This window comes from Agelaius tricolor, unplaced genomic scaffold (genome assembly GCF_023055355.1).
Source record: "Agelaius tricolor isolate 1412-34295 unplaced genomic scaffold, bAgeTri1.0.p SCAF_1, whole genome shotgun sequence".
NCBI lineage: Eukaryota > Metazoa > Chordata > Aves > Passeriformes > Icteridae > Agelaius > Agelaius tricolor.
Genome location: NW_027269261.1, coordinates 96,255,906 through 96,273,102, shown reverse-complemented (window position 1 = coordinate 96,273,102; position 17,197 = coordinate 96,255,906). Strand labels below are relative to the sequence as shown.

Genomic DNA, 17,197 nt, shown 5'->3' with positions numbered 1-17,197 from the left:
TCTGAGATTTCTAGCTAATTCCCAGATGGCAACTCTGCAAGATGGTGTTTAGGAAATGTAAAGGATCCCCTTTTTTTTACAGTAACTTGGCTTAAGTCCCTATGAAAAAGGAAGCCTGGAATACTTACATGGCTCTGAGGTTTAAGGTGACAATTATTCATTCCTGGTAAAAAAGTATTTTCTTTATTTTCACCTGTAGTAATGTGTTGGGTCATTCCACAGCCTGCTTATTAAATGAAATGGATCTTCTCCTTTGTTTTCAATGCCAGGTTGATCCATAGTGGTAAAACTGTAATAATATAACTTCAGCATCTTCTGATTCTGCCATTACATCTGTTAGTTCACTACTTTCCCATAAAATAGAGAATGTGATGAAAAACCATGGGATATCAGGAATAACATGCTGGTTCTCAGCTATTAATTAGTTTGAAAAATATTAGGGCATTCTTCCTTTCTAATTTTTGCTAATTACTCTGGGACTACGTAGGCATTTTATGACACAAGCATAGACACACACAAGTGCATCATATAGTTCATAAACTGATGGAGGTCTGTCATACGTAGTCCTTCTTTTTCCAGAAGCACTGTGCAGGCTGTTAGAAAACACTAAGGAAGAGATTTTTAAATTTCTCTTATTTAATCTGCTCTTGTCTTTTGCAGCTGACACCAGTCTTGGAACAGATGATGTTTATGATGACAAAGGGTGCCAGTGTGATGTGTCTGTAGAAGATCTCACCCCTGCTCTTAAAACTGTCATTAGAGCTATCAGGTGAGTAGACAATACTGAATGAATAAACACTTGAATTTACCTTATTTAGGATACTAATAAACTGCATGTCAATTCATAAAATGATAGTTAGTTGAACTAATTACATGGCTATATTTATTACATAATTAATGCTAATATATTATGCTTCCTTTCCATTTCAGTTAAATTAAAACATTTTATCAGTTCTGTTATCAGCTTTTCACTATCTAAAAATGTTACTTTATTTGACACAGAAAAGAGAGTAATGGATGCTGGTTTCCATTATATTTTATGCTATCTAAACTACAATTTGATGTACTTTTACTGAGTATGTGTCACCTTGCCTGGAAAAGTAATTTCCTTTAAAAGTGTAGGGTTTTATTGCATTTCTATATTCCTGAGACTATCATACGACGTTTATTGCAAATTTCTTCTGCTAAGAAGAGAATAATTACATTAATTCAATTGTGAAAAGTCTTGCCTACTACTATCCACTAAACTAAATATAACCCAAATAATTTAAAACAAATAGTCTCCTTTTCCAAGAAAATAGTAAACTGCATTGAAACTTATAAAGTTATCTGCATTGAAAGTTAAAACTCACCCTCTTGAGACTGCCAAGGCTATTTATCTTCCAGAGTATTTTGAAGTATAAGTCCTGACAGTCAAAATCCCCACTATGAGGTGTACAGCAACAAGCAAAGAGAGCTCAAGCATTCCCTGTCTGCTGGCAGCAAACCTGAGGTTATTGCTGGGGGTCACCCCACTGCCTCTGCATCACATCAGTGTCCAGCACCTTCTTGGATGCAGGAAGGTAGCCAGACAGACAGGCAGCAGCCAAAAGGAATTTCTGCAAAAATCAATGGAAAGACAATGTTTTCCTGTACAGAAACCCCTGCCTGAGTTTTCTCAGCACCATAGGAAGAAAAAACTTGAGCTTTTTATCACATAATTTCATGCAGTGATAACCTATGGGCTACTAGTATTTCCTTCCCCTTTTCCATTGAGTAAAATGAAGAGAGATAGTGAATAAGGCTGTTTCTGAAACTTTTCTACTGGCACAGACAGCTTGATAGATCATTTGCAGACATCTTTTCCTATCATTTTTCCAACCTGCCTGGAAATGACCTCACAGGACAATTCAGATACCAGGCCTGTGTCCACAGCCACTGCAACTGGCAAGCCAAATGTCACTGCTGAAAACCATCTCTTGCTAGCAATGTTTCAGAAGGTGACAGAAGTCCTTTTTTCACAGTGGACAGCCACCCACAAGGCAAGCCTATTCCCTCAAATGGAAAATGCTCACATTAGGAACAGTCAGCATGTCAAAGGTTCTCTGTGATGCTGCATTTTAAACAGACTGGATAACTCTTGGCTCCAGGTGCACCTTGCCACTTGTACTGGCAAAGGATAATCATTCTTCATACTCTCCAAATTCCTTAAGACTGACTTCACATTTTAATACTTATTTCAGGGAGCTCATTTTCTAGGGGGCGCTGGATTGTTCAATGCACCATCTGCATTTTGCTTGGTGCTCTTGGTCATTATCGGCTCAAATGGAAAGTAACCAAATGTGAAGGATATAGTTGGGAAAATTTCTCCACAGTACCATCCACAGAAATGTTCTAATAAGAGGAGCAAAGGTGCAAGATTTGATTATTTCAGACATGTACTATTTAACTGATGAGGATCAAATTTTTATATTATCTCCAACTTTTACTCTGCATGCCTGGCCTTCTAGAAAAACAACTCATGTCACCACTGAGGCTGAATGTAAGAATCTCCACTTGCCATCAATTACCCATTAATCTCTCCCATCTCCCTGCAAATTTTAGTGTTTTGCAAGATGACAAGTGACACATGCATCTTGCTTCAGAAACTTACCTTTGTTTGACATCTGTAAGGCAGTCATATGCCATGATCTTGAGACTTCTGTATATGCTATACTTTAATCTCTCAAAATCAAGAGACTGATAATTCAGTTCATCAGGTAGCTGATACACCTCTTTCTGATTATTCAGAGTATCTGTTACCAGACTACACTGGGATCTATGCAAACATCTGAAGAAGGATCTGAGACTCTATATAGTAACTGTAGAATTTCAAGATGATAACATCTGCCTATATGGAAACTTTGTGCCTCATTTTGAAGTTTGTTTTTAGAAACAGCTTTGAATTGCAAAGGCAGTGGGGGAGGGTGAAGGCTGGTTTTCCTGTCATGCTAGTATACAGAGGCAGGCAAAGACAGAAGGCACTTGCATAGTTTTATGATGCACTAGGAAAAGACCCCAAATATAAACACAGACAGCTGAATCCATTTTTGATGCATCAACTTGAAAAATTGCTATAAGGGAGTCCAATTATTTTTTCCTGCTTACACCTGGGTATAAATTGTTTTACAAAGACACAAATGGCACTTTTATTTTCAGAGGAAAAGAAATCAACAAAATTAATTCATGCCTGTGGGTTTACAGAGGTAGGTCCTCTCTCAGTTTTGGAATCAAAACATTTGGGGTGAGATTTTTTTTCTGTGCAAGGTGCTTAAAATATGCTGCTTACTCTCAGGTTGTACAGCCTTGAAATAGCAAAAGACAAAAACTAGTTTATTTATTGTTTTTCATTTTGGTAATTTCAAAGTCTACTGTGTCAGTTTTGACCTTGTTTACTTATATATTTTCCAGGGCTACTTTATTTTTCAAAGCAGCTTTTTAAGTAAACAAACCCCCTAACTTTCATTTTGTTATAGCCAAAACAAAGGATGGAGAAAACAGTCCTTTCCTGAAAAAGTTCTCAACATTTTGGTCCTTTCCAAAAAAGACAGGACTCTCAACTAGTCCTGCTGAAGACCCACCAGGCAAACCTGTCTGGTAGCATGTCAAGCTCCCAGTCTGCTCTCAAAGCCTCCTAAACTGAGTCTTTTATCTCATGTGCTGCCCTCTCCATCTCCTCTTACTCCACAAGCTCTCTGCCAGGAAAGATCAACTGAGGGATAGGGAAAGTAAGGAAAAGCTGCTTGATGGACAGTGTTGGGTGAGCAGGGAACAGATGGGCAGTGTGGTGAAACATGGTGCGCACTGCAGCATGCCTTGGGCCCAGTCAGGATCAGTCCTGCTCATCCATGGCTCCAGCTGGGATCAGAGCAGTGCACAAAGCAGTCCTTGCTAACAATGCACTGAGTCTGTATGCCAGCAGGGTCTTCAGTACTACTCAACCATCCCCAGACTTGTTGTGAACAAAAAGCCATTAATATCCTGCAGAGTTCCTGCAGACTAACAAAAAACATTGCCTTTTCTAGCTCAGCTAATTCATAATGATGAATGTTTATAAAAGAGACTAAAAGGAAGATTAGGATACCTTGTTTCCCTATATTGTGATATCTCTGATCATTTTCCATAGCAAGAAGCACTCATTTCAATAATACTTCCCACATGGAAATGATGGAATTACTGTACTATTTATGGAATACAAAATGAAATTTGAGAAGCATAAATAAATATGCAATAGAAAATAACTGCAATGGCAGGAAGATGAAAGTACTGACCTAATAGGTCTTTTCTCTCTTTAACTCTAGTGATTGCAAAGATATGTTTTCATTTGGTGCTAAGGAAAAAAAAAACTGTGGCTAAATGTAATGAAACTTGAGAATTCTAGAGCTGATAAGCTGTATAGTTGAACAGTCATACATATTTAACAGACAAAGATGGAAAATATGATTTACCATTTATGTTCAGTCTTTACAATGTTCCTGCAATACCTATAAAATGCATTTTTAGTAGCCATTTTGAATTTGTTCAAAGTAGTGTTTCAGAATCCCCTTTTTCTTTTCAATCCAAACACATTGTTTATTTTCTGCCAGATGGTATTCAGAGCCTAGGCAAGGCTCTTATACATGTGTTCGGCTAGGACAGCACTGTACTTGGGGGAAAATCATGTTTCTGGCTGCTAGGGGATGAGTCAGGTCAAGACAGGAGAGAGAAGACAATTTTGACTCACTTGCCTCACATGTAGTAGAACTGTGTCTCAAACACCTTTGTCTCTTGGCCTCTCTGTGTTGGATCCTGATCTCTTCTGCACATTGCATTTTACCAGGAAGAAGGGATATTTGGCAAGGTAAGGGTAGTGAGACAGAAGCACCAGCACAGCTAAATCTCTATGCACCCACTTTCCTGATGTTGTAGGTGAGCAAACAACCTGTGGTCACCTCACCTGGCTATGGATAAAACAACCTACCTGTCTTTTAATAGTCAAGGCAGTAACCATGTATGGTTCCACCTGAATTCCAGTAGAATGAAGCTCCATTTCTTCCTGAGATCATGACAAGACTGACAAGACACAGCTTTGAAAACAATGGCATGAGTTTGACAGGGCTGCACCAAGGATTAGAGATGCTCTAACCTGGTGCCAGCCTCAGGAAAGTGCACTAAATAACAAGCAAAACAGCTTTTAATACTGGACCAGGCATCATGAATGCAAATTAAAATGTAGTGAATGTGAATGCCAGGGAAGATATGCAACATGCATGTACAGAAAACATGTACATGCAACATGTACAGAAGATATGCAGCATGTACAGAAAACACTGTCATTTTAGAGCAAGGCTGGTCCTGCATCCGAGAACAGATAAATGAAATGGGCGCTGCTCTTGGCCACTATAGGTCAATATGACAAAAGTTGGTACTGGACCTGTAACTTTCCACAAATTATCAGGGTACAGAAAGATTAGTGGGACCTCTAGTTTAGCTATTAATTCTACACAAAGCACTTTTATGTATTGATCTGCTTCAACAGACTATTTTTTTTCCGCTTTTCTCTGCATTCATGACTGAAACAAGCTACTTTTTATGACTAACTCTTACCAGAACACTGTCATGCCTGTGGCTTGGGTGTGTTTACAACCGTGTATCGTCTGTCACATTAGATCTCAGCTATAAAATACCACCTTGCTGCTACCATAGGGGATTGAAACAGGCAGAGGAAGTTTTACAAAGCCGCGGGGCCCGCACGGCCTCGCCCTCAGCAGCAGCAGCGGCGGCGGCGGCGCCTGTGACGGGCCTTGCTCGCCCCCTGCTGGCCCCGCTGGGAAGGGCAGCCCGGGCCCGCCCTGCCCCGCCTGGCTCGGGGCTGCTGCGCCGAAACACTGCGGGAGCGGCACTCGGTGCTCATTTCCCCTTTTGTACGGACAGGTTACCTGCGACTACCTTTGTTTTTATCCCACAGGAACTCACAGTCTACGTAGCTGTACATCGTCTCTCAGGGTGGGTGTCCAAACATAAGGAATCGTGCAGTGGTTTGGGTAAAAGTGACCGTAACAACCATTTAGTTCCGACCACCCTGCTATGGGCAGGGACACTTCCCATTCGGTCGCTCCAAGGTTGCTTGGGTCTTGAGGTCAGCTTGCTCCAAACCCCATCCAACGTGCCTTGAACACTGTCAGGGATGGGGCATCCACAACTTTCCTGCATGATCTGTTCCAGAGCCTTACCACCCTCACAGTAAATTAATTACATAGTGATTTCAAGATCCGGGATGCCAACTGATTTTATAAAACTGACACTAAATAACTATGGAGATTCAACCAAATCTAATAATTGAAAAGCGGCTGCAAGACTCCATCACTGCAAAGGATTCAGCTTTTTGTTTTCTTAGTTAACTTGCAGGCCTTTAAAATGAGGTTTTTTTATAGTGCAATATTTTTTGGACAGTTTATGTAAAATTTTGTGCCCTTGAACAAAAAGAAGTAAGCAATATGGGTCTGTTCCAAACCCTGCTGAAGTTAATTAAGATGGAATCACACGAGCTAATACCTAAACCAGAAATAGTACAGTTACAGCTCACTGTAGTGTAGTACAGACACAGCTGTGATGCTTTCAATTCTGTTTGACTTCTAAACATTATGAACAAACTGCCTTGATAAGCAAAAAAAGTGTTATAAAGCTGCAAAGTAGTAAAGAAGACTTTTGTGCTGATTAAGAAGCTTCCATGGTTCTTAATAATAATTAGTCTTCTGCCTCTTCCCTTGTAAAACCACCCACTTGTGGTAAATTCAGTTGTCTTCAATTATGCCAATAATCATCTGGCTCTTCTTTTCTAATAGAGTTTCATATTTTTACTTTATTAAATGCATGAAGTAAAACATTGTGACCACCGAAACATAATAATAGTAACAACAAAACTATTATACTGTCTAAAATGTCAGCTGCATGATTCATTCTTCATAACCTCAATAAAAAACTAGATTCAGAAGATTAGGTTGTCATGGTCCTATAAACCAACATCTTGGCATAATTTGACAACTAAACCAAAAAAAGCAAAAAAAAATTTTCATCCCAGATTCATAACTGCTTCACAGGCTTCCAGATTACAAAAGATCCCAAAAGCCATTGGTCTGTAGAACCAGCTGGTAATGCAAAAGAGAAAAGCCCATGATCCAATATATTTGAAAGTGCATGGAGATCAGTCCTGAAGTGTCAAGTTGATGGACTGCTCCTAACAAGCCTTTTCCACTTTTAATTACTATAATCAGAATCATAGTTCAAGTTCTATTCCAGTGACAAACAATCTCATTTTTAACTGAAAGTCACCCGAATGGGAAATACCAACAAGCTAAGTACTGTGAGAAAAGGCTGACATTACCTGTAAGAATATTTATGTATGATACAAAAGTCAGTAGAGGATCACTATATACTATCAGTACAACTCTACATACCTATTATCATAATATCTGTCCTATTTATATGAAGAATGACTTTTCTAAATTCCACTAAAACATTAATAATCAATTTTTATCAGAAAGTGAAAACCATGTTTTGAGTTTTATTTAATTTGTTGTCTTACAGCTGCTAAATATATATCATAATAAACCCAGAGGGAATATATTATCATGAATATTGGCATTTGGGATACAATACCAATTTACAGCCTCTGCTTTTTCAATTGCAATAGATAGCAAATATCAGCAGTCAGGCCCTAATAGGAATTCATAAGCAGAACAGGCCAGCATGGCTAATACATCTGATCCCTTGTCTCCTCTTCTATTTCCTATGTAAACCAAGGAAAATTTCATGTTCTACCAACTGACTGGGAAAATCATCTCACTGTCATTTACTTTCCAAATTTGTCATTTTTACTGTTTAAAATTTGTGATTTTATATCAAGCTTTCTATTCTAAGAAGAGCTGCTCAGGGGACATCACATGTTCACGTCACATATCACAGAAACTTGTGCAAGAGTCACATAAAAACATGTATGCCATTCATCAATTTTGCATATTTACTGTTACCTGAAAGCTTACTATTCTGCAGTAAAGTTCAAGGAAAAAATCGTGAATGCTAATTAAGCAATAATTCCTATATATTCCAGTAGGGAACAAACATGAAAACTTCTCTTCAGCTTGCAAAATTTGATCTTAAGTCAGCCAAATAAGTTGAAAATAAATATTTAGGCCTGAACATTAACTAAAAAATAAAAACTGATGAAAACTTAATAGGGTGCTTTTTTTTCTTCCCACAAAGAGGAGAGCAAGGAACTTAAAATGAACACCAGAACAAGAATACTGTAATCTATTCACTAAAGAAATCTTTCCTGTAACAAGAACAGAAATATCTTATGCACAAATGTAGCTGACATGATATCTCACTAAAGTCAGAGAAACTAATCCCAGGTTTAAGTCAGGCATATCTTTCATATCAAACACCTAGCATAAAAAAAGTCGAACAGGTATATACACTAAACCTGCTCTGCAGTCTTTAAAACAGTGTTACCTGATCTCTCAAACAATTTTGTCAGTGAAATAAACCTATGGTTCCAGAACTGTTGAACATTAACCTATAAAATGCTTTTCCCCCACAGAATTATGAAGTTTCATGTTGCAAAGAGAAAGTTTAAGGAAACGCTTCGCCCATATGATGTCAAAGATGTCATTGAACAGTATTCAGCAGGTCATCTAGACATGTTATGCAGGATTAAGAGTCTTCAGTCACGGTAAGGAAGGAATTAGTTACACTCTGCATAAGCATCTCATGTCATTCACTGCATAAAGTATATTGGCAATGTTTAACATTTCTGTGTTACGCAGCCTCTCTTTCTGTGAACACAGCTGAGCCAGAAATTAAATTGTGGGCAAAACCAAAAAAACCCAAATGTGTCCAAATTTATCTCAGAAAACGGAAGTCTGAAGAATAGAAAAGGTAATCCTTTATCTGTAAAGTCCATTTGTAAACAAGGACTTTAGTCAAAAGGCTGAGGAAGACATTGGGAACTGCCTCTTTCCCATCCCATACTTCTTTTCACATTAAAGAAATTGAGAACTACTGGTAATGTAGTATTTATGTAGGTTTTATGTTAGAGATTCCCAGCAACAGTAATTAAAAAACCAAACCAAACAACATTACATCATATTTATCATTATCAGAGAAGGTTAGGCATTCCTACTTCAAACTGACAAGTCTCCCAGGAGCGGATGTTGTTGTTAGGATGGGAGAGCTGGGAGTGGCACTGGTATGTTTGTTTCTCTATAACATCAAGCCGCTAAGAGAGGCCACCTCTTCTTTCCCCCTTTCAGTGAGTCTAGTCTTGGCTTTCCCAGATGATGGCTAAGTTCTGGCTCCTGGTTAGTGCCAACAAAAAAGAAAAGCAGTCTAATATGTTGAAAAATCATTCCTTTTTTTTTTTCCTTCATTTCCCTTAATTAATAAAATTGTTTATCTTCTTCTTGAGTGCTTTCCTGAAGTACTGTGATTTTTATTTTTAACATATAAATATAGCAAACACTTCCACATTTATGCCAGTTCTAGGAATGGCAACAGCTTTTGGTTTCTCTTACAGTGTGGACCAAATTCTTGGGAAAGGACAAATAACAGCAGATAAAAGAAGCAGAGAGAAGAATCCTGCAGAGCATGAGACAACTGATGATGTCAGTATGTTAGGGCGGGTAGTCAAAGTGGAGAAACAGGTAGAGTGATTATCTGTGTTACTTCATCTTGCTTTATTGCTCATGCCTTTTCTGTGTTTTATTGCCAGTTTCAAAAGCTAAACAGATTAATTTTTTTTCTATTATCTGCTTCATTTACACGTTGAAATAAAAATTATAGGCATCTTATTACCTTAACCTCTTCTCCCCTTTTCTCAAGCTTGCTTATGAAAAATGTACATGGCCTCTGACATTCTTTTTCAAGGATCAATAGTGTACATCAAACTACTTCCATTTTTCTCTTCAGCAGTTACATTTTCCCTTTGCTTGCGTTCCAGATATTTTTAATTAGTATTTGGCACTAATGTTGACCTTTTCCTCTTGTATAGGTACAATCCATTGAATCAAAACTGGACTGTCTATTAGATATTTATCAACAAGTTTTGCGAAAAGGATCTGCATCTGCACTCACCTTGGCTTCATTTCAAATGCCAGCTTTCGAGTGTGAGCAGACTTCTGATTATCAGAGTCCATCAGACAGCAAAGATTTGTCTAATTCTGCACAACTTAGTGGATGTGTATCCAGATCAGCTAGTGCCAATCTGCCTCGTGGCCTACAGCTTATACTGACACCAAATGAATTCAGCACTCAGGCTTACTATGCTTTTAGTCCAGCTATGCATAGTCAAGCAACACAAGTGCCAAATGATGGACCTGCAACGGTAAATAATACATCAAACCAAATAAACCAGACAACTAAGCCAGCAACTCCGACAACATTGCAAATACCACCCTTCTCATCGATGAAGCATATCAATAGGCCTGAGCCCATTCATATTATTCCTGTAACCACACAGGAAAATATTTCTAATGTCACCGCTTGCCTTGTTGCATCAAAGGATAATGGACAAGTTGCACAGCCTAGTGTGACAAAGGATCTCACATGGAGAAAAAGTCTGGATACAGAAGGGGAACCTTTGCTCTCAGTTAAACCTGTAGTGCAAATGGATTTAGGAAAATCTTTATCTGTACAAAACCTTATACAGTCAACAGAAGAACTGAATATACAGATTGCTGGCAGTGACTCCAGTGGTTCCAGAGGTAGCCAAGATGTATACTCCAAATGGAGGGAGTCAAAATTATTTATAACGGATGAAGAGTTGGAGACAGAGGCAGGGACAGAGACTACTGAAGCCATCTCACGCCCGTTAGTGGAAACAACTCTCTCTGCTGACTCTCTAAGGACTGGAATATCAAGATCATCTCAAAACATCTGCAAGCCAGGGGATGGTACAGAAGCACTCAATCTGCTCCATGTCAAACTTAAATAACTTCTGGCTTTCTCCATTGGCTGGGTCATTCCTCTAGTCATACATATCATAGCATGAACTGTTTTGAAAGCCTTTTTAATAAGATAAAATCACAAAAATCAGGATGAATCTGCAAAGCAGTTGAATGAGCCCATATTTCCTAGTTGCATGAAAAAGCATGTCTAAGCAATGGCTAACATCCAAATTTACACCTACAGTACAGCAGCCTTTCATGTAGTACAGTAGGTTTAAACAATGAGTTGCCTACAAAGCTAATGCTGCAGGATGTATCAAAAAACAAAAAATTGAGCATTTAGACCTTGTGCTGTTTCTATGGGGCAGAAGTAAAAAATCTTAAGGTTTAAAGCACTTTGCTTCTGAACTGATAATATATATATATAATGTCCTGATTTAGATGATAGTTTATGTTTACAACAAAAAGATTATCTACAGCTGCTAGCAAGGTACCAAGGAAATGAGTAACATGGGGTTAGAAATGGCTGACAGTCGCAAGATACACACATTAACTTATCAGTAATCAGTTATTTTTAGCTCTGAAGAACAGTATGTTAATACCTGTCCAGTGCTGTGGCAGAAGTACCTGACACACCACTGTCACATTGTTCTTTATAACAAGAACTATTTTGTTACAAAAAGTTTATATTTTAAGGATTGGGTCTGGCCTCAGAAGTGGATAACGTGGGTGACTGCACTGAAAATTCAAGGGAATCTCTCCTTCTTCTAGTCTCATTGAGAAGCTGACTTGTGAATCTGAACCATTTTGGCAGCAGTAGGTGAGGGAAGGAAGCAGGTGCTGCCTTTATTGTAGAAGCAATATTTCTTCTTGTGAAAATTTTGGCAATTTTCCTTGCAGTCCCAACCTGATACTACAACAGCACTTTCATAAGGCTGGACAAGAAGGGAAAATGAGGAACTGAAATACAGAGTAAAACTAAGGAGGACAGAAGGGATAAAGACAACACAATCAATGGGAAAACAAATAAATAATAATGTGGATTTAGATGGGCAGGAAGGGAAATCATCCCAGAAAATAAAACAAGAAAGGCAAAGAAGGAAAAAGTTACATGTTTGGTTTTTTTCTCACAGATACTAAGTGTTATTAAAAAAAAAAAAAAAAAAGCTACACAGGCAAGGGCTTGTTGCTTTTTTAATAAAAGGGGAAGAGGAGAGAGGGAAAATGGTCCCACTCTTAGCTCAACACTATGTCCCAACTACAGTAATTTATTGTAAACTTTCCAACAACACAGACTCACTGACTCCTTCCTGCTAAAACCCAAATTTTCAAATTCAAAGCCTGAGCATCAGACTGAGCATTCCTGCCTGATACAGCCTCTTTTCTTTTCTTACTCTAGCCTACATGTCATTTCTGCTGAGGTGCAGGAGCAGTGTTAGTGCCTGCCTGCACATCCCCAGCAAGGCTTTGCCACTGGGAGAACCCTTTGCAGAACCTAAATGGGCTTTCACTCTTCCCAGCTGAATGAGGTTTCTGTGTGTTGCCTCCTGCCAGATTGTCACCCCACCTGCACCACAGGCTTGTAGACAACCCAGCTTGGGCTCAGCTTCCCTCTAGCAGCAGGAATATCGAATGTACGGGTGTGCCAGTGCCAGCTCACTCAGGGCAGTGTTTTCTCAAGGCCCAGACCTGCTGGGAACTCGCTATGTACATCAAAAACATCACTCCAGTCTTAACTGTGGCTAAATGCTGTAGATTGTATTGTGAAGGAGCTGATCTGTTTACTATGAAACCATTGTAACTTATGCTTCCATTTGCTTTACAGAAGTATTCCTGGATGTTACATGAGAACTTTATTATGTGAAAGTACGTGCAAACTGTAGAGTGTATATATTGTGTCATTATACGGGGTCCATGGATGGTACACTGTGTTCCATGGCTTATGCCGGAGCAAACTTCAGTTGTTAAATCCTGAAAGACACCTTGAAGCACAATTTCCTCACCGCTGATTTGCCATATAGCTCACCACATTCAGCCTTTCCTGTTTTCCTTTATGTGCAATCTGACCATACTGAAGCCTGATTACAACAGCAATTTTGTGAGGATAAATACATTTTTTTCCACATCTCAGTTCACTTAACTGTTAACTTATTTGAATGTCTGCAGTTTATCCAGACAGATATGTAAGTTTAAAGTATTGAAAATTTTAAGATTATAATAGTTTTTTAGGCTACTTTTTCCTTTTTCCTGTTCATGGTGCCTTTCTTGCCTTTCATGTGAAGCCTCCTGCTGACCTAAGAAGCATCAATGTGCTGTCAGGTTCAGTTAAGGAGCAAGTGGTTGGGCACATAGCAGCTGTGTGTCCACAGTGAAACTCCCTTCCCCTCCTTGACGAGACCGAAAATCCAAGGCATCATGAATTGGACACCACTCTTCCACCTTCATCTGCAGGAGCAGGTGGTTGCACCCCCATTGCGGCCGAAGGCGCCAATGGGAGAACTGAGCAATGGCCCTGCCTGTCCCGACTCTGCACAGAAACAGGGCCTTGGGGTTTGCTGATAATTTATCTCACAGAAACTTGGTATTTTTGCCTTAAATGAGATGCTTGAGTCCTTCTAACTTTAAGTTAATTTATTTAATACAGTTTTGTGCACAAAAGAATGAGTTCTATAAATTATGTATGAAAATATTAATGTCTTTACAAAGTACTGATAAACCCAGAAGATCGTATCTTTTCAAATTAAGGTTTAAAATTCTAATTTTTTTCTTTTATGCTCACCATTATTATTTTTGTAGATGCAAGTCTTATCATATAGGGTTTTTTAACATTATATTGATAGAAAATAGAAAGAGTAGTGAATATATGAGATTTTAAAGAGGAAGAATTGTTTGTTTGGACTTTTATAAGCTTTACTCATATTTCCTCATGAGAAGTTTCTATGCTCTCTCTTTAAAAGACAGTGTCATGACTGACAGTCATTCATTGGTTTCACAAAAGAAGGGCCTATCTGGCTTCTCTTGTCCTGAGCTCCTTATTCAAGTCCAGCTCATGACAACTAATAAGAATTGTTCATGAGTCAGGACAAAGAATTTTATTTTTAATTTTTTTTCTGATTAACAATCCACTCAAGAATTATTTGAAGAGAGAAGTTGAAATTAAGTAAGAGCTTCAGGACTTAAGCCTTATCTAAATAACTGTTTTCTGGTCAGCATGTTCTTCTACCTGAATGAAGAGAGAGCTGAAAAGAATGGTTTCAATGACTATTATTTGTTCAAAAATTTGTATTTGCTCCTGGCTTATATGATCTATACTTTTTATTTAAAAATGAATATGATGTTTTAGCCTAGGGTTCAAGATTGCAAAGATCATACACTTTTATTTACAGTGCCCACAGTTGTTCCATATGTTTTTGAGACACTCCTACTTAGAGTGACTGCTCTCATTGTAGTATGGTGATGAGTAATTCACCTGCTTTTCTGTGATAAGTCAAATCATGCTGAATTGCTGATGTATAGTAGAACATCTGATGTATAGTAGTATTTCTGGATTGGGACCTGCAATCCTTACTCAAGCAAAAATTCTATGGAATTCATTCATTCTATGAAATTCAAGAATTTTTCTTGAATTGGGAACTCAGATTCAAATCCTGATTTTGTTGGGCATCTGTTTGAAGTGAAAATGGTAATATTCCAGTTATTTCCTGAGGAAACTAATACTTAGCTGACTTTACCCTTGTCACATTGACTATATAAAAAATAACGCACAAAGTACTGATATAAAAATGGAAGGAGAGAAGTGACATTTTTTAAAAGCACAGAGAAAATCAGAATATTCAGAAACTAGGAATAAGCAGGAAAAGAAAATATAACAGCAAAGGAATGGAGGAAAAAAGGGTTTAAACACCCGAGGCTAAATTCATCCTTGGATGGCTTCACTGACTTCAATGAATTCACTGCCCAGCTGGGTGAAGCTCAGCCTCCATTGGGATAATCAGACTCAGTTACATTGACCTTACAGGAACTGAACAACCTGTACCAGAAAGGAACTTGCCTCTCTGGGCCAACTTTTATCCTGACTTATATGTCATGCAATCCTTTTGGATTCACTGGGTTTGAATGAAATATGGAAAAGAATTTGTCCCAGGTATTTCTGCTTCACATTTTTTTTCAAGTGTGTTAATTGACTTTATTCAAATGGATTACAACATCACACAATGTGCTGTCACTGTCTAAAAATATTAATTTGTTTTTGAAATAAGATTTGTCCCCTGCAACGTCAGTGGAAGCATGTAATATTTAATATTTTCCTATCCATTCATCTGGATGCAAATGTGGCCATTCACTCAGCTGTGGCCACACACAGGACAATTTGACATATCCAATGTCATCTGCTATTGGAAGCGTTTTTGACTTCTTTGAAAGACAAAAAGAAAGTTTCGTAGCAGGCTTAGAAAGTACGATGGCTGCTTCCACTGACACTGCAACATTAGCCAGTACATTACAATGTTAATTGTAAATTCTTGGCAAAGTTGAATCCATATTGTTGTTAATAAAAATGACTTGAAAAGTACCGTGACTACTGAGTTTTTTCCTTATATAAAAGATTGTATGGTGTGACCACATATCAGGTAAGAAAAAACAATTAATCTTGTTCATTGGTTTCCTTTTGAAGTTTTGTAATTCTTTAATAAGTGAACCAAAACACTACAAAGGAAGTTTATTAGAATAAAATGTGCAGAAACCAGTCTGACATGTTCAGTTTCTGGTAACTGTTCACAGCAGTTTACTTTCACATAATGTTGCAGCTCCTTTATGAAAATGAGCTTGGAAGTTATTGCTGCCTTCCCTGTTAGATGAAGTGCAATGGATTCAGTATTGGCAATCAGGGACCTGTGTGGGGAGCAGGATTTCTCATGGAAGGCACATCTGTCATCTCAGTTAACTTGAGGCCTAGGTGAAGCCATTTATTCTGCATTTGACTGTGAAAGTTGCTGTAGTAGAATGTCACTGCACCTGAACCACTCATTTGCAACATGCCTCCTTTCGCCACTGTGCTCTTCCTACAGCCTGGCTGAAGACAAGCTTCACTATTTGAGTGTAAAATACTAAATACATAGAGCCTCTTCTTGTGCTGAAGTCACTGCCTTTGTGGAGGCTTCAAGATCGGACCCAGATATCTCAATGTGCAGGTGATCCCCAGCCTCTCTGATGAACATCACCTTAAGATACTGAAATTTAAAGCCGTGGTTGCCAGAAAGGGAGGTTTTCCATGTCAGCCAATGTGAACACTACCAAGCTCTGCCTAAGAATAAACACAGGACAGGAAAAGAAGCAAATGTACTCATTCTCTTTTTGTGTTAAAGCAGGCAGCCTTGCTTCCTGTGTGCACAGAGCTGTTAGGGAAGGCTCAGAAGACAGCAGGGAGTAGTTTTTCCTGTGGGGTTACCTGGCAGATTGCCACAAGTAGGCACAGGTGGTGATATGTATCCATGAGACACATGCATAAATGTTCCGTGTTCAGTTCTGTGCAATAAGAATTCAGGACCCTACCTAACAAGGAAATTTAAACACCCATTTAGTATATTTTTTGTGTAATTGAAGGGGTATGTTAGCTCTTTTTTGTTTTCATTTGGTTTTCTCTATTTTTTTCACAGTTATGGTAACAAAGCACTGACACAGTTTACCCAGGGAGGTTGTGGAATCTCTGTCCTTGGAGAAAGTCACAGGCCACCTTGGCAACTGGCTCTTGGTGTCCCTGCTTGAGCAGAGGGGTTGGACCAGATGGCCCCCAGAGGCCTTCAAGCTCAGCCATTCTGTGATTCTGTTTCCAGTATTGTATCAGCTTTAGTACATTGAGTCATACTGAACATAAAAGCTTCATTAAAGCATCATTAAGGCTTCATTTAAGATTAAGTATTATGACTTTGCTTAAAAAATCAGACTGCAATGTATCAGCATGACACCAGCCTGGGTACCTGGCAAAATTACACAGTGCCACCCTCACTCCCTTGCCTCCCCTGAGGTTGCCTGCCTTTCCCTCCTACCCTATAGACTTTGGGGGCTTCCCACATGTTCTCAACCCTATTCTTGCCTCTGCTGCCTCCTCCTCTTCCTCAGCTAAGCCCAACCCAGGGTCCCCCTGTGCTGGCAGAGGAGCAGGGAGAAAATCAGGAAGTATCAGCAATAGTGTGGCCAGCAGGACCAGGGCAATGATTGTCCCTCCAGTACTCAGCACTGGTGAGGCCACACCTCAAGTC

General features: G+C 38.8%; 1 protein-coding gene across 2 annotated transcripts in view; it reads left to right on the top strand.

The window, feature by feature from the left end:
- The window catches only part of KCNQ5 (potassium voltage-gated channel subfamily Q member 5), a 282,244-nt gene extending 266,734 nt beyond the window's left edge, over positions 1–15,510 (top strand). For both annotated transcript variants that reach the window (XM_071444758.1, XM_071444769.1), the window contains 4 exons: positions 661–769; positions 8,597–8,728; positions 9,572–9,698; positions 10,046–15,510. In XM_071444758.1, the coding sequence (XP_071300859.1) occupies positions 661–769; positions 8,597–8,728; positions 9,572–9,698; positions 10,046–10,987 (1,310 nt within the window). In that variant the 3' untranslated portion in view covers positions 10,988–15,510. The remainder of the gene's footprint in view (positions 1–660; positions 770–8,596; positions 8,729–9,571; positions 9,699–10,045) is intronic.
- Positions 15,511–17,197: the final 1,687 nt, after the last annotated feature.